The 25,780-nt window shown below is 42.4% G+C and overlaps 1 protein-coding gene across 6 annotated transcripts in view; it reads left to right on the top strand.

Moving 5' to 3' along the window:
* ASNS (asparagine synthetase (glutamine-hydrolyzing)) overlaps positions 1 to 24,422 on the top strand; it is a 30,436-nt gene extending 6,014 nt beyond the window's left edge. The window contains exons 1-12 of one of the 6 annotated variants that reach the window (XM_071735292.1): positions 7,841 to 7,865; positions 9,319 to 9,601; positions 11,787 to 12,024; positions 13,365 to 13,550; positions 13,853 to 13,954; positions 16,857 to 16,984; positions 17,720 to 17,846; positions 19,108 to 19,214; positions 19,547 to 19,647; positions 21,116 to 21,197; positions 21,450 to 21,605; positions 22,921 to 24,422. In XM_071735292.1, coding sequence (XP_071591393.1) covers positions 9,353 to 9,601; positions 11,787 to 12,024; positions 13,365 to 13,550; positions 13,853 to 13,954; positions 16,857 to 16,984; positions 17,720 to 17,846; positions 19,108 to 19,214; positions 19,547 to 19,647; positions 21,116 to 21,197; positions 21,450 to 21,605; positions 22,921 to 23,130 — 1,686 coding nt within the window. In that variant the 5' untranslated portion in view covers positions 7,841 to 7,865; positions 9,319 to 9,352 and the 3' untranslated portion in view covers positions 23,131 to 24,422. Of the gene's footprint in view, positions 1 to 7,840; positions 7,866 to 7,906; positions 8,193 to 9,318; positions 9,602 to 11,786; positions 12,025 to 13,364; positions 13,551 to 13,852; positions 13,955 to 16,856; positions 16,985 to 17,719; positions 17,847 to 19,107; positions 19,215 to 19,546; positions 19,648 to 21,115; positions 21,198 to 21,449; positions 21,606 to 22,920 lie in introns of those variants that run through there. The other 5 variants (XM_071735293.1, XM_071735289.1, XM_071735288.1 and 2 more) reach the window with 5 other exon arrangements.
* The last annotated feature ends 1,358 nt before the right edge of the window (positions 24,423 to 25,780 follow it).

The raw sequence follows: 25,780 nt of genomic DNA, 5'->3' as shown, positions 1-25,780 counted from the left end.
ATAACAAATCACCTTACTTTGTTTTCTCTCTGGCTGCAGCACTAGGCATGCCTTCCTAGTACTCTCCTGAAGTTCTGAATACCCAAGCTCTAGAAAAGATTTTCTTTTAACGCTTCAGTGATGTGACCTCTAACTCCAGGGTCAGAGCAAGTCTTATTTGTTTTGAAGCTTAACATAATTAAGCAGAAAGACAAGAAAAGCGATTAAATAAGAGAGAGTATAGCAACAGGAATTCCCAGTGGGAGAGACAACTACTTTTTATACCATGAGAGAAAGGATTTTGTCTGGAGGAGAAGTCTGCTTGCCCTTTAAATGTCTTCCAAAATAAGAGCAAATAACAGAAGAAAAGAAACAAAACAGGTATTTTCAAAATTACAGAAACAAATACCTCCACCAGGTCGAGAAGTTCTTTAAAAGCTGCAAGCTCAAAGCTCACTGGCATGTGGTGCAGTCCCACTGGGTAAAAGTGAGACAGAAAATACAAACAGGAGCCTACCTCTCATCAAGCTACTGATCTCCAAATAGCTTCTGAATTTGAGTTTCTCTTTTCACCTTTTTTTCTTACATTCAGATATGGGGACTGAAGTATAGTTCTTCCTGAGATCTTGAGTGCACATGCTCAAAATTTAAGAACACATCACATAATGTCTTTGGTTGAAAGAGACCCTCACGATCATCAAGTTCACCCTTTGGCCAACCCTGTAAGATCACCACTAAACCACATCCCCCTATGGACAAGGTCCATATGCTGTTTAAATACGTCCAGGGATGGTGATTCCACCACTGCGCTGGGCAGACTATTACAATGTTTGACAACCCTTTCATTGAAAAAATGTTTCCTAAAATCCAGCCTGAACCTCCCCTGGCTTAGCCTGCATCCATTTCCTCTGGTCTGTGTTACTATTCTCCTGGGGAAGGAAATCCAAAATAAGAAAAGGCCTTTGCTCTCTGCATACACGCATCCCTGGCATGTAACCATAAGTTTTAGATGTCAATGTGTTATTAGAACACCTGACGCTACAACTATTGCCCGGTGAACCTACATGTATCCAACAACCTTTCTATTTATAAAGATAGCCAGAGTATGCAACGTTATTTATCTCAACCCATCCAACTGGGGAGGAGGGACTGATCTCCACTTTCCCCTGATTACTGCCTACCACTGATCTCTACTAGGCTGCTTCCAGAAAGAGCATTTACCACTTCATTTTCTGTTATTGCAACACTGCTGAATCATGGAGCAATATGTCTGAAGTCACTCTTTCCTGGCAGAAATGAAACTGTACACAAACTCCTTGCACCTAAAATTACATTAGATTCTGATCTTAGTGTGCATTCAAGAATAGAAGATATAAACTCATATAATATACAGAATTCAACACTGAAATAAATTTTAAGTGCTGACAAACCCAAACAAATCGGTAGCAGTATATCCCATTCACCCGGGCCTGTGACAGTGTGTGGCAAATTGTTATGTTGCAAATCAAGTAAAAAGTAAAAAATTCAAGCCAGAAAATACAGGATTCTCAGTGATCTATGCCCAGCTTACATCATGGAGTTGAGAAAAGGAGAGTTTCAGGCATCTGGAAACTTGAACCTTACTATTCCCATGACTCCATTACTACACAAGTTAGGATTGGGAAGGAAAAAAAAAAAAAAAGTACTGCTATTGCTATTCAGGATGTGTTCAAAATCAGATGTGCAGTGCATGGCCCAAGGTAAAAATGGTTACTGGATGCAAAGGGAGTCATAAGAGCTTAATAAGATACATCCCTTTCCTTCCCACAGGTCACTCAGCTGATGAGGGGGCAGCACCCATCACTGCCACGAGGGATAGAACGGGCTGCGAGGAACTGCCCCGCCTTCTGCTGGTGGCCTCAGGTGAGGCCACTCAGCTGATGAGGGTGCGGCACCCAGCACTGCAGAGAGGGATAGAACGGGCTGCGAGGAGCGACAGCGACCCTGAACGCGGCGAACAGGAGCAGGCAAACAGGAATGGGGCACGGCAGTTAGTGAGGCAGTTCGCGCAGGCAGGGCAAGCAGGAGAGGCACAGTCACCTCCCAGCTCTCTGGAAGGAGCAATGGTCTCCAAAAAAGCAAAACCTGGTTCTGTTAAGACGCAGGGTGTGTCCACGCAGACGGGACCCCTGAAGAGGGACAGCAAGAGGGACGTAGCTGTTCAGGCCTCTGTCTGTGTAGAGTGTCTGAGCCTTATGTTAGCACCAGAGGACAGTGAGTGGGGTCTGTGTGCGACGCGAGCAGGTGAATGACTTGCTATGCCTCGTGGCAGAATTCAAGGAGGAGGTCGAGTGACTTAGAAGTATTAGTGACAGTGAAAGGGAAGTTGACCGGTGGAATCACACCCATTCTAACTCAAAAAAAGTCCAGAAGGAGATGGTGAAGCCCTGCCCCTCCTGCCATCCAGCAGTTGGAGCAAACCAGGTGGATGGGAGGGAATGGAAACAGGTCCCTCATCGGAGAGGCGAAAGAATCCTCTCCCAATCCTCACCATCTCCCCAGGTGCCCTTAGAGAACAGATATGAGGCCCTGGACTCAGAGAATCGGGCAGAGGACAGAGAAGAGGAAGATCTGTCTGGAAGGTCTCCTGTTTGCCCCCCATCTACCAGATGGGTTACAACTACAGCTACAAAGCAAAAAAGAAGGGTAGTTGTAGTTGGTGACTCCCTTCTGAGGGCAACTGAGGGCCCTATATGTTGACCTGACCCATCCCACAGGGAGGTCTGCTGCCTTCCTGGGGCCCGGGTGAGGGATATTAGTAGGAGACTCCCCCAGGTAATTCAGCCCTCTGATTATTATCCACTGTTGGTAGTCCAGGCTGGCAGTGATGACATTAATGGAAGAAGTACTAAGACAACTAAAAAGGACTTCAAGGCACTGGGTTGTTTAGTTGATGGGTCAGGAGCACAGGTGGTGTTCACCTCAATTTCTGCAGTAGCAGAGATGAATGAGGAGAGGAGTAGGAAAACCCATCATATCAATAGGTGGCTAAGGGATTGGTGCCACTAGCGAACTTTGGGTTTTTTGAGCATGGGCCAAATTTTATCAAACCTAGTCTCTTCAGACCAGATGGGTTTCATCTATCTAGCAAGGGCAAAAGGACTCTAGCCTATAAGTTGGCAGGGCTGATAAGGAAAGCTTTATACTAGGTTTGAAGGGGGAAGTGTTGAAACCGGACTCTCCAGAAAGGAGCCCAAGGGTGGACAGCCCAAGTTAAGAGCCAAATCAGCAGCCCAGCTGAAGTGCAGGTACACCAATGCATGCAGCATGGGCAACAAACAGGAGGAGCTGGAAGCCATCATGCAGCAGGAAAGCTATGATGTAGTCGCTATCACGGAAACGTGGTGGGATGACTCCCATGACTGGAGTGCTGCCATGGGTGGCTACAGGCTCTTCAGAAGGGACAGGCTGGGTAGGAGAGGTGGAGGGGTAGCTCTATATGTTAAAAAGTCTCTTGACTTGTAGAAGGTGAAGTCAGTAACGATAAGGTTGAGTGCCTGTGGATCAGAATCAGGGGAAAGGCCAACCAGGCGGATATCCTGGTGGGAGTCTGTTACAGACCACCCGATCAGGATGATGAGGGTGGTGAATTATTCTACAAGCAGTTGGCGGATGTTTCAAAATCATCAGCCCTTGTTCTCATGGGTGACTTTAACCTGCCGGATGTCTGCTGGGAACTCCACACAGCAGAGAGGAGGCAGTCTAGGAAATTCATAGAGTGTATAGAGGATAACTTCCTGCTCCAGCTGGTAAATGAGCCTACCAGGGATGGAGCCCCGCTAGACCTCCTGTTCACAAACAGAGAGGGGCTGGTGGGAGACGTGGTGGTTGGCAGACATCTGGGACACAGTGATCACGAAATAATATCTCAGGGATGCAAGGAGGGCCATTGATAAAACCTCTGCGTTGGACTTCTGGAGGGCAGATTTTGGCCTATTCAGAAGACTGATTCAGTGTACCCTGGGAAACAGCCCTTGAAAACAAAGGGGTTCAGGAGGGATGGACATACTTCAAGAGGCAAGTTTGGAAAGCACAGGAGCAGGCTGTCCCAGTGTGCCAAAAGGCGAGCCGGTGGGGAAGATGACCGGTCTGGCTGAGCAGGGAGATTTTGAAAGAAATTAGGGTAAAGAAGAGAGCCTACCGATTATGGAAAAAAGGGCTAACTACTCAAGAAGAATTTAGGAATATAGTTAGGTTGTGTAGAAAGAAAAATAGAAATACAAAGGCACAACTTTAACTGAATCTTGCCACCTCTGTGAAGGATAACAAAAAGTCCTTCTACAGATACATCAGTAGCAAAAGGAGGGGCAGGGAAAACCTCCATTCTCTGTTGGACATGGGCGGGAATATAGTTATCAAAGATGAAGAAAAGGCCGAGGTATTTAACACCTTCTTTGCCTCAGTTTTCAACAGTAAGACAGGTTGTCCTGAGGACAGCTGGCTTCTGGAGCTTGTAGAAAGAAACAAGAATCTGAACAGCCCCCTTGTAATCCAGAAGGAAACAGTCAGTGACCTACTGAGCTGCTTGGATCCCCACAAATCTATGGGACCAGATGGGATCCACCCAAGGGTGATGAGGGAGCTGCCAGAAGAGCTCGCCAAGCCTCTCTCTATCATCTACCAACAGTCCTGGCTCACCGGGGACATCCCAGATGACTGGAAGTTGGCGAATGTTATGCCAATCCACAAAAAGGGCCGGAAGGAGGACCCGGGAAACTACAGGCCCGTCAGCCTGACCTCAGTGCCTGGCAGGGTTATGGAACAGATCATCCTGGGGGCAATCACACAGCACCTACAGGATGGACAAGGGATCAGACCCAGCCAGCACGGGTTTAGGAAGGACAGGTCCTGTCTGAGCCGCCTGGTGGATGAGGGGAAGGCGGTGGATGTCGTCTACCTGGACTTCAGCAAGGCCTTTGACACTGTCTCCCACAGCATTCTCCTGAAAAAGCTGTCAGCCCACAGCTTGGACAGGGGCATCTGTGCTGGGTTAGGAACTGGCTGGAGGGCCGGGCCCAGAGAGTGGTGCTGAACGGTGCTACATCCAGTTGGCGGCTGGTCACTAGCGGTATCCCCCAGGGATCAGTTTTGGGCCCAGTTCTGTTTAATACCTTTATAGATCATTTAGATGAGGGGTTTGAGTCCATCATCAGCAAATTTGCAGATGACACTAAGCTGGGGGGAAGTGCTGATCAGCTGGAAGGCAGGAGGGCTCTGCAGAGGGACCTGGACAGACTGGAGAGTTGGGCTGATTCCAACGGGATGAGGTTCAACAAGGCCAAGTGCCAGGTCCTGCACTTTGGCCACAACAACCCCATGGGGAGCTCCAGGCTGGGGACAGAGTGGTTGGAGAGCAGCCAGGCAGAGAGGGACCTGGGAGTCTGGATTGACAGGAAGCTGAACATGAGCCAGAAGTGTGTCCAGGTGGCCAAGAAGGCCAATGGCATCCTGGCCTGTATCAGGAACAGCGTGGCCAGCAAGGAAGTGATTTTTCCCCTGTACTCAGCGCTGGTGAGGCCACACCTCAAGTACTGTGTCCAGTTCTGGGCCCCTCAGTTTGGGAAGGAGATTGAGGTCCTGGAGTGGGTCCAAAGGAGGGCAGCTAGGCTGGTAAAGGGACTAGAGCACAAGTCCTATTCAGTGAGGCTGAGGGAACTGGGGCTGTTCAGCCTGGAGAAGAGGAGGCTCAGAGGAGACCTCATCACTCTCTACAGCTCCCTGAAAGGAGGGTGTAGCCAGGTGGGGGCTGGTCTCTTTTCCCAGGCAGTTATGAGCAATGCTCAACTTACAGTCATGGAGCTGCAACAGTTTGCTCTGCACTGGGCTCCTTTACATGTTCTCTTTGACCTTTCATTTATTTAGTTACCTGTTGCCTTCAGAGAAACCGCATAGCCTTTCATTTAAGCTGATTAGAAACAAAACTAATCCATGTGCTTCTTAATTAATTAATCAGGAACTTCTTTACAGTGTTTTTCAGTCATTCTTAAGTGGTTTTAACCTGTGGCCAGATGGTTACTTTCAGGTACTAAGCAGATGATACAGCAAAGTAGAAAGTCTCTTGGCTACTCACCACACCAGGTATTTATGTTCAGACTGTTCTCTCCACCCTGCTAGCATCAATTTCAATTCCTCTCAACAAAAATCCAGGGAGAAGTCAGCTTTAGGGGAGTATAGTGGAGACAACAATGCTTAAAAATACTACACATGATAAGGAAGGAGCAGGAAAGAGAAAACTGAGAGGAAAGATGACTGATAACAGAGCTATGAGACTGGTGTGTAATTACATCAAGTGCTGTCGGCAGATATGATGAAAGAAAAGTTTGGACATTGAAGAATGACACAACGTAAAGGCACTGTAACTGTGTACTTGGCAATAGTAGAGAAAAGGCTAGAGAAGGAAAGGGATAAATCAGTTATCATCTGCACTATTCTAATTACTAAAAAGTAACACTGCCAATGCTTAAAAGCAGATTGTGTGTTGTATTTCTGCCATTAGTCCTATATATAACACTATCTACTAAACATGCAAGACATAGTAAAATCCAGCAGTCATCCCCAGTTTTCACAAGTGAGTAGTAAAGAAGAGGATAAATATGCAGCTGTTACCCAGTGCTCCCTAGGGGTGCAGACATTAATGAAGATTTAGGAGTGTTTCACTCTTCCCTGGCAATGCTTGCCCAGCTTCACCCAGGACACTTTTTGCAAGGTGCTTCTCACCCTCTCTGCTTCAGTTTCTTCATGAAATGATTTTTATTTTAACAAATGGTTTGTGAGTTACAAAAAGAGTACATTTAAATCTTTGGAAAAGTCTCTGGATTTAGTCAGATCTCTGGAAAGATAAAAGGTGTTCCCCAGCAGAGCCACCACTGTTGTGTGAGCTGTGACTCTGCCACTGCACACACTTTCACTTCATTCTTCCAGGCAGGGCAGAGCTCCTGTTCACATGGCATCTGCAGGCTGCCCAGAGCCTTGCCTCTGCCTAGGCTGGTTCTGTGTGCAGGTGAAGCTGTGCAGCACAGAAACCTACATCTATTCCTGATCAGCACTGGAGTTCTTCTGATGCTTCAAGACATTTTTTTCTTTCCAAAGCCTAAAAACATCCTTTTAACAGCTTCTTAAAGTTCCTTTTAGAATTCTACACACAGAGCACACTGCTGACAGCCTGCATAACCTGAGCTTTATGCACAGCACTGCAGTTTTACACCAAGCCCACTACAGCTGGCTATAAAAGTGCACTGCATGCAAATTACTACTAGTGGCTCTCTTGAAGTATGTGTACACAGTTAAGGTTTATATTTAGCACTTCACATCCTAGACTTCAGAGGTCAATTTCATTTCCTTTAGCACCCTCAAAGGCAAAACTGTCCAGTATTAAAGTTCAGGTAGGTATCAAAATCCCTTTTTACCTGTAACATCTATTATTCAAAACAGAGTTTTGCACAGAAAATTTCTAAATCCTCCATAAATGCTTCCAAAGGTGTAAGCTGTCAAGTGCTCTCTGTCCCAAACCAAAGAAGGCAGCAGTGCCAAACCTCTTCATTTTATAGGATACAGCTCCGGGCAGGTTGGCAGGGACAGGATTTCTGGTGGCTGCTGTTGCCCTCACAAGCCCAGTGCTGTCCCGTGGCGGGAGCTCTTCCTCTCAGCGGGACAGAGGAGCAAGGCTCCCATGTCCTGTCCTGTCCTGTCCTGTCCTGTCTTGTCCTTCCCTGCCCTGCCCTGCTCTGCCCTGCCCTGTCCTGCCGCGGGGTTCCCAGAGCCGAGGTCACAAGCATGGGCCCCAAGGACAGGCAAGGGGTTCCCGGCCTGCGTCCTCACCCTCTCAGGGCCGGCCGGCGGCAGGGCGAGTAGGCGCATGATGAAACTTGGCGGCGGGTTTCAACAGCAGCAGCCGCCGGCGGGGGAGGAGCCGGCACCGGCAGGAGCCGCCTTCTTCATCACCCGCCGCGGCGAGGACGGCGGCTCTCCCTGCGGCTCTCCCTGCGCCGGCGGCCAGCAGCGGGTAAGGCGGCAGGGCGGGCGGAGGCTTCTGGGCCGCAGCCGAGCAGAGCCGTGCGCCCAGCCTCCGGGGAGAGTTCCCCCCAGGATCCGGCCCTGTGCTGCTCCTCCCGGAGCTGTCGCCTGGCCGGGTGTGCCGTGCCGCGGCTTGAGAGCGAGAGGACGGCGGGTCCCGGGTACGCTGCGGCCGCCGGAGGAAGGGGCGGCCGTGTGGATGGGTGGGCATGGGGATAGCGGGATTGCGCGGAGGGAAACTGCGCCCGGTGCCTGCGGACCCCTGTTAGAAGAGCTCTGGAGACCGTGGGGGATGTGGAAACCCAGGTGGAGGGAAAGCCCCGCTCCGTGTGCTGAGGCTGAGCTCCCAGCGCCATCACTTGTCCGTATTAGGAAGGTGTGACTGGAGCAGTGCTGGTGCAGTGCCCGGATCCCCCGGGTATGCCTTTTCCAGCCCCAGTCTCCCTGGAGTTGTGGGCTTTGTGGCTCTATGAACCTTGACCCCAGTTCGGGGCTGAGGCTGAGGCCCCCAGCACCATGACTTGGCCTGTGGGGCCTCAGCACACCTTCACATGAGTTATGGTTCGGATTCAGAGAGGTACAAGGCCTCCAGGGACACTTGGGCTGGGAAAGACACCCCAAGGGGAGTGTGACACTGGACCAACACTGCTCCTGGCACATCTTTTTCATCTGGGCCACCCATAGTGCTGGGGGACCTCAGTCTCAGCTCAAAAAATTACCAAATGATCAGGGTTCAGAGAACCACAGAGCCTGCAGCTGCAGGGAGACTGGGGCTGGAAAAGGCATGCTGAGGGAAGCACAAGCACTGCTCCTGCTCCTTTCTCACCTGGGCCACCCATGATGCTGGGGAAGTCCTGTCTAGACCTACCCTCACAGCTTCGAACAGTTGCCCCATGTCCTGTCACTGCAGGCATTGGTAAAAAGCCTCTCTCCATCTTGCTTGTCAGTGCCCTTTATAAACTGAAGCTGAACAGAAACTGGAAGGACTGTTAGCATGTTTCTTCAGCAGATGGTACTTGGATGCCCAGTAGCAATTTTTTTTCATTTGTGCTCTGCAAAAAAACCCAAAAACATAAACAACTTTGGTATAGCTAGAGACAAACCTGATCTCTTGCAGGCCAAAGGCTGTTTATCACTGTTCTGGGCAAACTGTATTTTACCTCGTGTTAGTAAAGTCTACTATTATCTTGATCAGTCTTCTTGACAGTTAAGTGATTAATAGCCTAATTCTGATATCCGTGTTTTCCAGGTATCAGCTTTGGCTTATAACATTTTTATATTGAACAGGTTCTCCCCTTTCAGATAAATCAACAGCCTCAGCATGTGTGGTATCTGGGCCCTGTTTGGGAGTGATGAGTGCCTTTCTGTCCAGTGTTTGAGTGCCATGAAGATAGCACACAGAGGTCCTGATGCATTTCGTTTTGAGAATGTCAATGGATTCACCAACTGTTGTTTTGGCTTCCACCGCCTTGCAGTTGTTGATCAGCTGTATGGCATGCAGCCTATCCGGGTGAAGAAATTCCCCTATCTGTGGCTCTGTTACAATGGAGAAATCTACAATTTCAAGCAGGTAAATGTTGTATGGATCATATGGCATTTTCTCTCTCTCTCTCTTTTTTTTTTTTTTTTTTTTTTTTTTTTAAATTTCAAAACTAGTGGATATTCAGAAAACAGTGGAAGAAATTTTAAAAGTTATCAAATTAATTGTATTTAAAAGGAAATAGATTTTCTTGATGAACTGTGAATCTGGAGTTGCTTAGATGGTATTAAAGATTCAGTATGTGTATCTCCAGGTTTGATCAGTTTAAGATAAAGATTAATTCTTCATTATTGCCTGGGGAGGGAATTCCTAATCTCTTTCTTCTTTTCTTCTGATTTCATAGTGCAAATGCTTTTAGACTGTCTTACTCTTCGTTTATTTTAGGTCATTCTGCAAGCTGTCAGGTGTTGCATTTTTCTTTCTGCATATCAATCTAGATGGGATCTGTCACTTAGGTTATATGTATAGCATTCATACTATTTATATAGAAACAAGCACTAGAATCATGTTTCCAGTAGGCCTTATGGTCCTTATGTGTCTGCAGCTTAAGGCAGATGCTTTCTGGGGCTTCTGAGAGCCAGAACTAGGCAAGGTTTTTGGGCACAAAACAAGCAGCAGCTCTGTACAAATTCCTGCAGTGTCTGAATGCCCTCAAAGTGTGTGATACTGGGCATCATCCATGTGCCTCAGTCTCTGCACTGAGATATCCATGCTGTCTGTGTTATTTGTAGAAGGAAGTGATTCAGATCATCCAGGTTTGGCATATAAAGCAGTTTGCAATTGTCACTTTTTCTGAATTGAAGAAAAAGTTGAAACTGAGTGCTTAAAGTGAATCACAAACTGTGGTCGTGTCAGAAATGTATGAACAATCTGAGATATCCCAGTGCTTGTAATATCACATCTTTGAAGACAGAATCAGTTTGCTGTCAGTGATACCAGTAGCATCACTGGAATTAGACTGAATAGACAGAAGAGTTTGTTGGGTTTTTTTGTTGTTGTTTTTTTGGTTTTTGTTTTTTTTCCCCAGAGCCCCATCTGGCTGTTTGAAATGTGAGATACACTTTGCCCTTCAGTCCTTGTGAAATGTTTTGTACCAACTTGTAATACTTGCTGTGTTTTATTCTGCTGTTGAAAGCAGTAAGAATTGCTCAAATCATGCTTCACACATAGTCCTGAGGGGACTTTATGGCAGGAATTTGTTCAGTTGCATTCATTATGTTGTGTACCCTCTCTCTTTATAAAGATTTTTCTTTCCAGCTTGTGGCAGAAGCCAGCATAGGACCACTGGTGAAACAGGCAGCTTGCTTAGGGCAATGACTTGGTCATTTTAATATTGACTCAAACTTTACTTTTACTTTGACTCAAACATTACTTTGATCCAAAGTAATACCAAAGAAGTTAAAATGCTGAAGTACTGGTTTTGTGGAGTTTCTTGGGTTTGTGGTGTTTTATTGAAACCCCTTGTTTCCCCCTGTCTGGTAGCTCTTAAAGGAATTTTAAGAGTAACACCACACGAACATGGTGGTGTTTGGTCTGATATTTGGTCTGACTTAAGTGACAGCTGATTTCTTCCTTCCCCACTCCATCAACACAGGCAGAGTAAAAAGGTTAGTTTGATGAATGGAGGAAGATTAGGAACAAGGAAATACTCTGTGCATTAAAAAAAATCACAGCGGGATTGCAGTGACTGCTTAAGTAAACCAGAGTTTATTTCTGAAGTACTTTACTTGCAGAGATGTTACCAGTGTTTATGTATTTTGGGTCGGAGCTTATGTGTCATGATTATCTGATGAGAAAGTGCCACTGAGTTACTTGAGACTACAAGAAATGATGTCTTTGTTTCTGGTCCTGTATTGAGCTGTTTTTTTAGAAGCCATGGTTGCCTGCTTCTGGCATTTGTCTGTGGGAGGTAGATAAGATGGTGGGTCTGGGTTTTAGGGTCCTGGGTTTGCAGTCTGACATCCTCAGATGGAAATCTGTCCCTGAAAACTTACCTTATTGTGAATTGCTTAAGACTACAGATTCAGTCTACATTGTCTGAGAGATGATCCTGGATAACATTTTGAACACAAAAGTATTATTTCCTTTTTTGCCAGAAATGTTTGTATAATTTTTGAACTGTGGTTTTACAAAAAAGAGCCTTAGTTCTTGCAAGTAAGAAGCAGTCAGTGTTTGCAAATGCTTACTGATGTTTATATTTATATTTTTTTCTTAGTTGCAGAAGCAATTTGGATTTGAATATCAAACGTTAGTGGATGGCGAAGTTATTCTTCATCTTTACAACAGAGGAGGAATAGAACAAACAGCATCCATGCTAGATGGTGTATTTGCTTTCATCCTTCTGGACACTGCAAACAGAAAAGTGTTTCTGGCAAGAGATACCTATGGAGTCAGACCACTGTTTAAGGTGCTGACTGATGATGGATTTTTGGGTGTCTGTTCTGAGGCAAAAGGTAAAAACAGTTGTGTTTAGTGCCTAAATATTGTTTTCAGAGACAAAATTATTTGTCAGGCTTTTAAGTGTGAAGAGAAAGTGAACTGTAAGTTAAGTAAGAAATGAACTATATTTAGTAGTATAAGAACTACACATCATTAAAACAAAAACCACAGACATAAAACCTCTGAGATGTTTAATTATCTGTAATCTCTAAAATAACTTGCATGCTTCTTTTTATAATTATTTTGTGTTCTGGAATTATAGCAGTATGAAGCCCAAATGGTCTATGTTGCCCCAAAGTTAAATGTATTTTAATTTTAAAACCCTATTGAAATTTCATGGCAGCATTGGTAATTTTCTAGTGATATTTGGTGATTATTTCTTTTTTCCCTCTGCGACGAATGATCCACTACTATTTGATTTTCTTGTGTTGTATTTTGAATTTGGTTTTAGTAATTATCTCTAGCCTTGGCACTGCAGAAACAAATTCCAACAGTGCTGAAAGGGATTTTATTGCCTAAAATGTGCTTTGGCTGAAACTGACTTTCACTACTACTTCTATCTTTCTCATTTCCTGTGTACCAGTTTTATTATCAGACTCCAATGTAGATTGACTTCTTTCATAGTAGTACTAAGTGCTAGTACTAAGGGCTGTGCACTCTGCTTCTTGGGAAGGAAGAAGCCAAGTGAATATTTTAGGGACTGTGTGGTATAACCATTACCTGTCCCTCTCCAACAGCAATTCATTATCTCTCTTGTGGAGTACCTCAAGGGGCACCCAGTAGACCAAAAGGTGCAAAACATCCTCTTTCACAAAAGGAATGGAAATGAGGTTTGGCTACAAGTCTGATTCTTGGCATTCATTAGCAGTGGTGTAGATCAGTATGGAACTGATGAGTTATGAAATCCCTAAATTAAGCAATCACTTTAGTGATGTAGTTTTAATAAAACTTCTTGTTAGCTTCCCTACACTTAATTTTAAACACAAAATCAGTTATTAACTGCCATTTGAATTCCTGTAAGCATATTACACCTTGACCTGGACATCATGTAGTCATTTAGAAAAGTGCTCTTATTAGTGCTCACAGGAATAAATTGCTACTTATCAATTAGTATAGCTTGCTGGCTTGGTTTCTCTGCTGCCTTAGCCTGAGGTGGTTCAGGTCTGCATGCAACCTGCCAGAAGCAGAATTATGCTCTAGCCAGTACAAACTTTGACTCAAAATGGTATTTTTTTCATAGCAGATTTAGGGTCTGGAGAACTTTTTGTTTATTGTTGTAATACAGAGCCTGTTAAATGAGTTTTAACTTAATTGTCCTAAGTTAATGACTTTTTTCTCCTCACTTTATCTGCAGGACTTATCAACTTAAAGCACTCAACATCCTTATGCTCTAAAGTGGAACCGTTTCTCCCGGGTCACTACGAAGTGTTGGATTTAAAGCCCTCTGGGAAAGTTACATCAGTGGAATTAGTAAAATTTCATAGCTGTAAAGATGAACCTCTGCATGCTGCGTGTGATACTGTGGAAACTCTGCCTTCAGGTAGTACAGCTAAGTATTTGCTATTTATTCTGATTAAAAAGTGAAAAAATATAGCCTTTTAATAAAAAAATTACATTGATCAATTTTTAAATTAAAGTGCCTTTAAAAACAAACAAATAAACCACCAAACTGGAAGAATATTAATAATATAGACACTTGAGAATTGTTGGTGTAAGAAGTCATGTACAAAGACCCTCATTATCTAAGGAAATTCAGACAAATATATTTGTTTCCTAATAGCACAATCCAGCAAAGTCTAAGTAACACGTCTTGGATTTATTTTCCTCCTTGTTTCTGTACAGGCTTTGATCTTGAAACAGTGAAAAGCAACATCCGTATCCTGTTTGAAAATGCTGTTAGAAAACGTTTGATGGCTCACAGAAGGATTGGCTGTCTTTTGTCAGGTAGGTAGCAAGAATCACAGTGATTCTGGATCTTTTCTGGGTTTTGCCCATCTTCTACTAGTTAAGGGAAGGTTTACTGGCTGTTCTGCTGTGATGTACCTGGAATGATCTGAATCTTCATTTACTTTTTAGAGCAGAGAACAGAGAACCTGTTAGTTGGAGATAAATTTTCTGGTTTACAAGTGCCTTGAAAGTCTATTGCTTTTAAACTCTACTTTGGGCTGGGGTGTCAGCTTGTTTAGACACTGGCCATTTTATCTAAGAGAAAAGAAACAGAAAATTCGTACTGAAAAATCACCCAATATACTCTCAAGTATATGAGATGTATACTTAGGTTGGTCTCTAAAAAGGCAATGTGATTATTCCATACCCTTTGCACAGACTGAGCATAGAAAAAAGCCTTGGCATGTTTCAGGTAGCAGGAGGAAGTGAAGTTCTTACTTGTCACCTTCTTTGCTTTAGCCACCATCCTAGACTGCCCTTGATTTACCAAATGACAGGGGAACATCTGGATCAAATTTATTTGCTACAGTCTTTTTCAGGTGAGGTAATAGCTTGTGGTAGAGGAAGTTGTTCACTGACTTAGTGATCAGTGTTGTGATCGGGTGGTTAAGTGTTACAGAGGTAAGTCTTTGAAGCCATGGGACTGGTGTCTTATTTACTGTGGTTTTGTAGCACTTTGTACTTTTAGAGTTTTGTTCATGCATGCCTTGAACATCAGTAATTACACTCATTTATCATGAACCCCATTAAAGGTGCATCTGAATGAGAGAGAACTGACTAAAGAGATGCTGTTGGACTGTTTCCTTATTGTGGCATCCTAAAAAATATGAGGGAGGTAAATGAAACAGATATGCAGAGTTGGAATAACCAGCCTCAGTAAAAAGCCCAGATTTCAGATACCAAATTAGAAGGCAGTCAGCAGCTCCTCAGATGCACATGCAGAATATTTTGGTAACAAAACTAAATAAATGCTTGTGCTGCTATAATATGGGAGTATTGCAGTGCTTCACAATTTTGAGCATGCTTGGAACATCACAGTTGGAGAAGTGCTTTTGTTTCCAGTCACAGAGGGAATTCTGCAACTTCACAGTGGAAACTCAGGTTTTGATTTCCTTGATGTCTGCATGCCAAGTACTCAGTTTGATTGCTGTGCTCTCTTTTTCTCAGACTTTGCTTGTGATTTCTACAGAAAGATGTTTTTTTAAAAGGTAGCATGCCCACAAGGGGGAACAGGGTGGGAATGGATGCTAATGCACTCAGCTGAAAAAAGATATGCAGGTTGTAGGAAACAGATGACTTTGCGTCGTGCTTGTCAGAACTGCAGGCAGGTGTGGGAGAACAGGTGCTGTGTATTGAGACACACTTTTGATAAACAATTGGGGAAGAGCAGAATCCTTACAGTAACCATTCTGTTATTTTGCTTGATTATTTTTTATTCCATCAGTGAACAAATTACTTAGTTTTGTCAGTAGAGAACTAAATGTGAAGGTAAGAAGAGGAGAGAATAGTTACAGCACTTTTATCCCATTATAGCACAGTGTCACGGTTTAACACTGGCCTGGCAATTAAACTGAGTAACAGACACTCTCTATTAATCTCTCTCTCTCCTCCCTGATAAAGAAAGGAGAGAGAATAAGGGAGAGAGACTTATGGGTTGGAAACCAAACTACACAACTTTAATGAAACAGAATGATAAATAGGAAAAAATTACTAAATATATACAAATATACAAATATACAGGAAAATGGATACCACGTTCCTCCCCTCTCCCCCCAGTAACTCTCACGTCACCACCGAGGCTGCAGGGCAGCCCTGGGAAAGTCCAGGCTGGACTCCTGGAGTCGGCAGCAGTTAGGAACACACAGATATGGGCTGGCACGGATCAGGACCACAGGCAGACGAACGGACGGGATCCTTCCAGGATGCCGGGGTGAAGGAAGGGAAGCAGGAAAGGCAGGAAGGGCAGGCAGCCAGAAGCTGGAAGCAGGAAATCTGGCTTGGCCCTTGTGATCCCTCAAATTTATACTGAGGATGACGTATATGGGATGGAATACTCTGTTTGGTCAATTCTGGTATCTGTCTTGTCCATTCCTCCCCACAGGAGGGCTGCAGGTGGGACCTCTTTATTCCTTCTGGAGGGTAAAAGTTTTCATCAGAGCTGAGCAGTGTCCTTGGCTCTGCACACCAGTCTCTAGCAGTAACTATAAACATCAAGTGTTATCAGTCCTAGAAGCACACACTGTCTGAGAAACTTGCTGTTAATTTCAGCAAGTGCAACTACTTACAAGAGACTTTGCTGAAAGCAAAAGTACAAGGCAGAAAATTGTTATGGCGAACCCTTCTCTCGGGGCCACGGTTCTTCTCAGGAGCTCTCTCACTCTCTCGCCATCTCTCTTCCCAGGTATCTCCGGCATCTTTCCTCTGCTTCTGGGAGCATGCCTTTTATTTTGCCCTTCAGCCCTGCCCATTTCTGGCTGGGGCAGGCCCTAATTATTGCACACAGCTGGGCCTAAGCTCCCAGTTCATCTTCAGTGACACCTGAGGACTTGTGGTTCTCACTACAGAAAATCACCTTTATCCTGGCCCAAACCAGGACACACAGTCAAGAGGAGGCTCTGTAGGGGTACAGTGCTTTGAGCATACTTTTTGTGTATGTAAAAGAATTTCTACTGATGCTTCTGACACCAAAAGTATTAGAAACTGTTACTGAAGATGTTCCAATAAAGTTGTTTGTTTCTCTTAATAAACAGAGGTGAATATGCACTTCTACAAGAGGTACCTTGGATTCACATGGTTCAGAATTGAAGCCCACTCATTAAATTCCCCTCTCTAGATCCAGTGTCCTCAAGGGGAGGCAAAAAACCCAAACACCTAACCAAATAATTCATTTTCTTGACAGGGGGCTTAGATTCCAGCCTCGTTGCAGCTGTTCTTCTGAAACTGATGAAAGAAATCAACATCAATTATCCATTACAAACCTTTGCCATTGGAATGGAAAACAGTCCTGACTTGCTGGCTGCCAGAAAGGTAGAGCAAGCTTTGTTTTCTGAACTGCTGAATGCTAAGCAGTGTATATTAATAGTGCTAATTTCATGGTATGGTGTTAATAGTTGTACTGAATATTCATGTGTTGCTATGATGTAAATCAGTTTGCCATAAGTCATGGACTGCAACATTTGCTGGTTAGTTAAATCTTGCAAAAGAAATAATTGAGCCTTACCTGTTTTCTTTTGCATTTGGAAGACTTTCATGAGAGACTCATTGCATTTTTTACCAAAAGGACAGTACTTAAGAGTTGTATCAATTCTGACTCAGGATTTTAGAGTCAATCTTTATGCTGTTTTTCCTATGCTATGCCATTTGTATATATGTTAAATATTTTGTCAGTTTACTGAATTAAGAGCCTTGTACAAATGGTTTGGCCTTTATGTATCCAGGCTGTCATGGCTTTTAAGCTGATTTTTCTCTTCAGGGCAAATGTCTGGAGTATTTAGAGCCTTTACAGATTCTTTCATGCTTTGGGCAAGCAGCTGGATGGGCTGTTGTAACCATGACTGAACACTGTAGTTAGGGAGACTGTGCTCCCTGTGGTGAATGTACTACTGCAAGTCAGAGGGGCTGCTACAATATCATCTTTTCTTTGCCTAATGTCATATACTTCTCACTGTGGCAGAAGGGAGCTGTTTTTTTTCACTCAGTGTGTGTGTTTTAAAAAATGTTATAACTGAAAGGCAATACATTGTTGTGACCTTTTACAAACAGGTGGCAGCACACATAGGCAGTGAACATCATGAAGTAATATTTAATTGTGAAGAGGGAATTCAGGCAATAGAGGAGGTTATCTTCTCCTTGGAAACCTATGATATAACAACAATAAGAGCATCAATTGGTAAGATTCTTTTTAATAGCAATCTTTTCTTTGCATCACCTGAATGAAATTAAGGCAAAGTCATGTAGTCATCTGCCAGATCCTTTAGCTGTCACAGAACATGGGAACTGGGACTCCCAGGTTCTGCTCCAAGTTTTGGCTGTGATGTACCACATTGAACCAAAAAACAGTTCTTAGTTTCAAAGAAATATTTGATCTACACATCTAAGTTTTCTCCTCTAACAAGTGTGAACCTTGGAGGAAGGGGGAAAACTTACAGGCTGAGGTACTGTTTGTTACAATAGCAAACCAGTATTAAAATTGTGCAAAGAGTAGGGTGATTGTAACTGGAAGTATTTCTTGCCACCCTCTAGTAACACGTGCACTCAAGCCAGGCAGGCTTCTTATAATGTGTGTTTGATCCTGATGAAGGAAGGAAGGAAGTCTCCAGTAGCTGCTTAAGAGGGATTCTCAACCTGATAAGCATGAAAAACCTTAAGCCATGTGACCTGTGTAGTGCCAGCTATGGCACGTTACCCAGTTAATCTTGTGTTGGCCTAAAACGTATTAAAAAGTTAATAAGCCCAGTAGGTTACACAGTTCTGAAAATCCAGCTCCCCAAGTGGAATTTGGTATATGAAAATAGGACTCTACAATGTAAAATATTTAAAGGATTTCTTTCAAAAATGAAGCCAACTTCTTAATCTTTGTGATTGCTGCTTAATGTGGGAGGCAATGAACTGGGTACTTTTCATTAGATCTTCAATACTTTTGGTATAAAAGCATATCGTTTGGAAAAATGTAATGAAGGAAAGGTGTAATTCTGATTAATAAATAATTATTTTTTTTTAAAAATAGAAAAGGGGCTTCTTCCAGTTCAACCCACAGTGGCAGAGAGTTAAGCAGAAACTTTTCCCTGATTGTTTTTGTTCTCCAAAGCTAGGAGGTTTATTCAGGTCTGTGCTGGAATTAATCATGTGCTTAATTTCAAACTGAGTCAGAACAACTCCTCTATATTTTCCCACAGAAATCCTCCAGCATTCCCAGGAAGACAGATACACATTTTTGATATTTTGAGTGCTAAGTGTAAATACACTGTTTAGATCTGTTGTGTGGCTGTTGGTGGCTTTGAATAACAATGAGATGATATTTTAACATATTGCAGTTGTTTGCTACAGAATAGCGTAGGAGAGAAACTTCTAAAATGCTAAATTTAAAACTGTATATATGGGATCATACATTTATCTGTATTTTAATAATTTTATTTATTTTTCTTTTTAAGGCATGTATCTTGTCTCAAAATACATACGGAAGAAAACAGACAGTGTGGTCATTTTTTCAGGAGAAGGATCAGATGAGCTGACACAAGGATATATATATTTCCATAAGGTAAGTGTATTCCCTATGCAGAAAACCCTTGAGCTTCTTGTTCTCCTCTTCAGCAGATTTCTAAGATTTCAAGGTGTGATCTTTGAGGGCAGTCACAGCTGTGCATTTATTGACACTTTGTCCTGAGGTGGCATAAAATCTGAGGGATTTAATTTTATCACTTAAAAACTCTTCTGGATTTCAGAAGTTCCAGAGACTTATTTCTTGTAAGTACTCTTTGCTAGTTTTGATCACTCAGTGATCCCTACAACTGAAGCACTGGACAGCAAGTACTGATTCCCTCAGTGCAGCTGTAAAATGCCTGTGGGCTACGTGCATGTGTCTGGTTGCAGGCGCCGTCTCCTGAAGAAGCTGCAGAAGAGAGTGAGAGACTTCTGAAGGAGCTCTACCTGTTTGATGTGCTTCGTGCAGACAGAACTACTGCAGCACATGGGTAAGACTCATGTGGTTTAAGAAGATCTTTAAATTTCTGTTGCTGTTGAGGAAATGACAGCAGTTAACTCTCGTTACTGTAGTTACTAAATGATTCAGCATGTTGTGCTGCAGGACAGTTTTATTCCTACTGTCAGTATCTGAACTACTCCAAGATGTTTATGTGTCTTCAGAGTAGTAGTAGCAAATGGGGTGCATCCCATACTTTTAATGATCTTTGTATCTTAATATAACTTCAAATACCATCTTCAAAAACAGGCATTGCTGATGTTCCAGGTATGCACGGGCACTCAGGATTCCTGTGCTTTGAATGGGTGGAAAGCATGGCACGAGGGGTAGCAGTCTACAGGGCCAGCAGATCAGATCTTCAGAGTAATCATCAGTCACTTTTCTAAACACTACTGGACAAATTTGCTGTTGCAAATGCTGTGGAGAGCATTTAACCAAAGAAAGTTTTAGTGGATAAGCAAAGACAGTGGATTGGGGTCCTGTTTCTGAACAGTAAGAGAGAGAAGGAACAAAACACTGAATCTAATTGCATCTGCTTACAGTACCCCTTGAATAATTGCACCTGCTTAGAGTAGCTCTTGATTCTGAAGACTGATGGGATTTTGCATGCCAAGATTAAAATTAATGTGTAGCCTGAAGGAATTTGAGCAACAGCAAACTGCAATATTTAATCTGATCTTTTGTGTCTGTAGGATGTTAGAAAATGTTTGATGGCTCACAGGTTTTTTTCACTGATGCAGGAAATATCTTTTGTCTGGGATTGCACTAGTCTTTATAAAAATATTACATATATATTTATAAAAAATATTAATATGCAGAATTAATAGAAGGCAAAGTTGTATTTGACTTTAGGTTTTTGGAGGCTTATACAAAGAGGATTCTTGAATACTATACCAAAAATGAAGAATGCAAAACCTACTGAAAGAGAAAATGTGTGCATTGAGTCAGGTAGCTGGCTGGAATAAAGAGGTGTTAGGATACAGTCTGTGTGTCACTTAATTGTACACTGCAGAAAAGAGCATTTGGGTTTTTTTTTAAGAAATCCTAGGTTGGTTCTTGGTGATACCTTTACAAGTGTTGATGCAAATCTCAGTGAGCAGTTTGGTAATTCTCAGGATTTTTTTCAATATCTTTTTTTCTTACACAGAACAACAGTTGCCGCAACTCCTGCAGGACTGCAGTCTTTAAATTACTAAAGTACTAAAGTATGTCCAGCAGATGGCATCATAAATCATAGAAATCTTTATTTGATGTGTGAAGCATATCCTTAACTTTTTCAATTTAATTACTTTGTTATTTAAGTGCGAATAGTCATGAGCATGCAAGTGCAATTTTGTCTAAATAAAAGCAGAAAACCTCATGTTTATGTGAAAGACAGGAAAGCTTGACTGTTAGAAAATTTTTAACTAGGTAACTCATTGGGTTAATTCAGTACCTTTTCTGTTTTTTCCCCTGTTTAGTCTTGAACTGAGAGTCCCATTTTTGGACCATCGGTTTACTTCTTATTATTTATCTCTACCAGCAGAACTGCGAATCCCAAAGGTAGGTAAAGCCAGAGCTGGACCAAGTGTAAACTTACAGATTCATTTTACTTGTTCTGAGCATGACTGAATTGTTGAATCCAATGCTTAAGTCCTCTACTCAAAGTCAAACATGCTCATAAATGTTTTGCTGGAACTACTGGGAACCCTTTTCTGACCAGACCTGAAAGGAAACTGTTTGAGTGTGTAAAGTCAGATCATTGTACCCATTGTTCCAGACCCTCACGACATTTTTTTGTTGTTTTGCAAGCAGAATGGAATTGAAAAATACCTTTTAAGACAGTCCTTTGAAGATTCCAATTTGCTTCCCAAAGAAATACTCTGGAGACCCAAGGAAGCTTTCAGTGATGGTATAGCATCAGTAAAGAAATCCTGGTTTTCCATTCTTCAGGACTATATTGATCAACAGGTACAAGACCATTTTTTACATTAGGTCTACTTGATACGGATGTCTAGAAGAGGCAGCTTCGATGCTTAGGAGGATAAATCTGGGTAAAATAGTAATTTTGACCATCATGGCAGAGGAGAGAGATAAACAGTTATCAACAGCCTTCTTTCTAGCTATCTGTGTTGGTTAAAGGCATTTGAAATCTTAAATACAAAGAAATGATAGAACCTAACAGAAATGACTGTGTAAGGAAATGAACACCATTTAAGGTGTCTGGATTGCAAATTGGATTGTAAGCAAACACAATTTCTGGGTTACAGAAAGCAATTGCTTCAGCTAGAGGCACTTGGGTGAACTTACTCTGCAGCTGACAGAATAATGACTTTGTAATGTCCTTTCTTGTTCATGTCATTTGTTTTTCCCAGCCATGCCTAACAAAGCCCTCTTGCTTTTTAAAGCCTCTGCTTGCACTGCTAACTAGTGAAGACTTGCAGCATTTTGGCTATGGACAAAGAATAATAATCTCTGGTTTACAGAGGCAGTTTAATCATCAAGAGGAAGGAATAACACCCAGTTCATATGAGAGCTCTGCTATACAGAAATACGTGTAGTCGAGCCTGTGAATGGGTGCTTGTCTATCCTACCAACTGCTTGTTTCCCATTTGCTTTCTTAATATCCACGGGCAAGAAAGCAGCTGGGTCAGGCAACAGTGTTGTGTACTGCCTGTACTCAGCCTGGATTGGTGTAGCAGGGGCAAATTTGTTCCATGGCTGTGAGAAGTCAGAATGATGGCAGGGGAAGCTCGCTGCTTTAGAAATTGCCCCTGTGCAACTGTTCATCCTCCCTTTCTTAGCCAACTCAGCAACAGCAGGTACCTGCCTCTGCATCCCAGGTCTTTTGTTGCTAAGAGCTTGGTTATACAAGCAAAAGTCAACAGCTCTGTGAGCTGAAAAAAAGAACCAGGTTGCTATTTACACAGAAAAAAAAAACCCCAAAACCTGCTTTAAGTTGTTCTTGTTGATTCACAACAAAGAGAAGGATAGGAAAGAAGTTTGTGTGATCTTACTAACAAAGGTGATTGTAATCCTAATAGAAATGGGCTTTGCATAGAATGCAGAGAGAAATACTAACAGCCCTGGAAATATAACTATGTATTCATAAAGGTTAGGGAAAAATTCACCTGTGAATCCTCTGCCTCTAGAATAGATTTTTATTTTTTTGAACCTGTGAGCGTTCACTGGTTGGTTACTCCAGGTATGTCTTTAACTCACAGCAAACTGACTTGTAAAGTTAAATGTACTTGCAGCTTAACTTGAGTTTTGCTTGTGTCTGTAGGTTGATGACCTTCTGCTGGAAAAGGCAGCAGAGAAGTATCCCTTCAATCCTCCTAAAACAAAAGAAAGTTATTACTACCGGCAGATCTTTGAAAAGCACTACTCAGGGAGAAGCAGCTGGTTGCCCCACTACTGGATGCCAAGATGGGTGAAAGCTACTGATCCTTCTGCTCGTACTTTGAAACATTACAAGGCAGCAGCTCAGGAATAGGCTGTTGAAATAATCTCCCAAATAGAAGTGCTGCAAGTGATTTGCTTGCACTCTGCTTTAAAAAAAAAAAACAAACAACAAATTATGCAAATGTAAAGCTTAAATGGTGTCTAAGATGCATTTTGACAATGCTGTTGGAAATAAAAGCTTTGTGTGGTTTGTGTACTACTGAAAATTCACCCTGCTGTACCAAACCTTTGTAATTAATGGAAAAATACTTTATGGACAAGGATCTACCTTATTTGGCAGCTCTGTTCCTTATGTGACCTTGATTGTATTAATTTGCCTTGCAGTCATTTAATATATTTGAATGTCATCTCTGTTTTGAAAATTTGAGGAAGACTAAGTTATGCAAGCTGCTGCAGGCCCTCTGAGCAAAGGGGAATTTTACTCTAGCTATTTTGTGATTTGTGTTCATGGCTGTGGGATTCAGATAGTCTATCTATATGATTCTTTTCTGATTGTCTTTCTAAGCTTTTCTTGAGAACTTTGGCCTGGTTTTCAAAAGGTATTTAGGTATTCATAGCTATGCAGAAATGCTTTCTAAGCTTATAATACTGGTGATGCTGTATGTTACTTAATTAAATGATTGGGAATCTTATTTGTTACTGTAAGGTCACCAGTTGACTGTTTTGAATCTTGTAAATATACAGCAATCTAAAGATATTCTGACTGTTAAAGAGCAGAACATACAAGAGAAGCTGAGTTATGTCTTTGTTTCTAACTTAAGGGCTTAAATTTTCAAATGTATTTATTCTTGAAAATGGTCTGTTAGCTGGGTGATCTGTATTAGTCTGATGGAAGTTGCATGACTAAGTATTTTAAGGAATTTTTCACTTACTGTGAGTTTTTCCACATGGATGATGATAAGGTAGACCATGTTGCTTCTCAATTGCATGTTGCCACCTGTGTGGTGAACCAGTCCTTTTAACCATAGATTTTTAGTCAGGCAAAGCACCATGGAAGACAGTGGGATCCAACACCTGGCTTGGAACAACAGAAGAGAAGCTTCTTCAGAAACCACAGGAACTTTAAAAAAGTTCGAAAAAACAGGTGACTACCCAGGACAACCTTATATTAACTACTGAGGCATGGGGGCTGCTTTTTTGAAGGTGATTTAAACATAAGGGTGGTCAAAAAATATACATGCTTGCTGCAGACTGACTTCATTAGCTTTATACTCTTCATGAAGACAGAAGCCTGGCTTACTGTCCCCCTTGACTAAGAAACCAAAGCCAATTGTTATTTAAAAGATAAAATATAAGCAATTCTGGTTTAAAATGGTCACATAATGACTGGTTGTCTATTTATTACTCTCCCCTAATCCTGCATTTTAATCTCCATTCCAGAAACCTTACTGAAACCTCTCAGTGGTACCATGGAGACTGAGCTGTCCAGCTGTGGACAGTAGTTCCCATATTTTGATATAAACTTGCACATTCTAGTTATTTAAAAATGTATTATAAGGTAATAAGTTCCTGCACCCCTTAAGGGCCATGTACTTGTCTCTTTTGGTTTCTTTGAAGGTATGAAGTGTATTTTGACTTGGGAGAGGAGTATAGAGTGTGTTGATTAGCTACTGATGTGTAAAGATTAGATTTACTACTCACAGTGAAATTCCCAAGGCTCAGAGGATAAAAAAAGTAGCATTTGCTTAGTAAAAATAGGCTTAAGACATTTTGGGGTCATTAACCAAATGCACTTTCTGCTGCAACATTGTCAGGTATTCAGGAAAATATACCTTATTTTTTTTTAATTCCTGTAACATTGAGCATTTACATAGTAAGAAGATCCTAGACAGATGTTTGTAATTAAAACCTGTCCTGTTCATTCCTCCATGTATAGACTTGAATTCTACAATATTTTTGGCCTCTGTGGCACTCTGTCCTTTCTTTTTTTGTTTGTTTTTTTGGGTTTTTTTAAGACAACAGCTACTCTGGATCATCTGCTAGCTGCAAACATGTTTGTATTTTGTCACAGGAGTGAACGGGATGCAGGTCCAGCGTGCAACACTCTCTTGTCCAGTTTTACTTTTTGTCTTTCTTTCTGCCTTCATTCTCTTTCACTGGTTTTCTCCTTTTCTCTCTGCCTTTTGGAGAAAAATAAGGTGGACTATTCTGACAGCCTGAGTAGTTAGGTTTGAGTCAGTGTCAGTGGGAATTGGGAATTACAGTGGCTCACATGGAAGGGTGAAGATGGGTAACTCCTTGGCTTCCAGGACCACTGAGGGTTGGAGAAGAAACTGTAGGGTTCTTTTAAATAAAATAGTGTGGGGATTTTGTTTTTTATTGATTTGATTTTTTTGCTTTAGATTGATCGACTTACTATGTTTTCACTGCATTCTCCCTTCTTTTGAGGAAGGAAAAATGGATGGTGTACCTTCCAAAGAGAGCAGTGTAGTGTATGGGACACAGGTTACTCAGTGCCATTTTTTAATAAAGTCAACCTGCTATTTTAACCTCTAGTTAATTAATTGACTGACTGTCCACGTCCAAGTGTCCCTGACAGTGGCTGTTTAGAGCAGCTCCCTTGTACAGACCAGTATTTAAGAGCCAGGGAACACTTGGCAGGGCTTTGTGGACTCTTTCTGTGTAGGATGATTTGAAATTATGTGAAATGTCTGAAACTCTAAAATCACAGCAGAGTGTAA

Source organism: Heliangelus exortis, chromosome 2 (genome assembly GCF_036169615.1).
Source record: "Heliangelus exortis chromosome 2, bHelExo1.hap1, whole genome shotgun sequence".
In the NCBI taxonomy this organism is placed as follows: domain Eukaryota; kingdom Metazoa; phylum Chordata; class Aves; order Apodiformes; family Trochilidae; genus Heliangelus; species Heliangelus exortis.
This window is presented reverse-complemented; position numbering and strand designations above follow the sequence as displayed.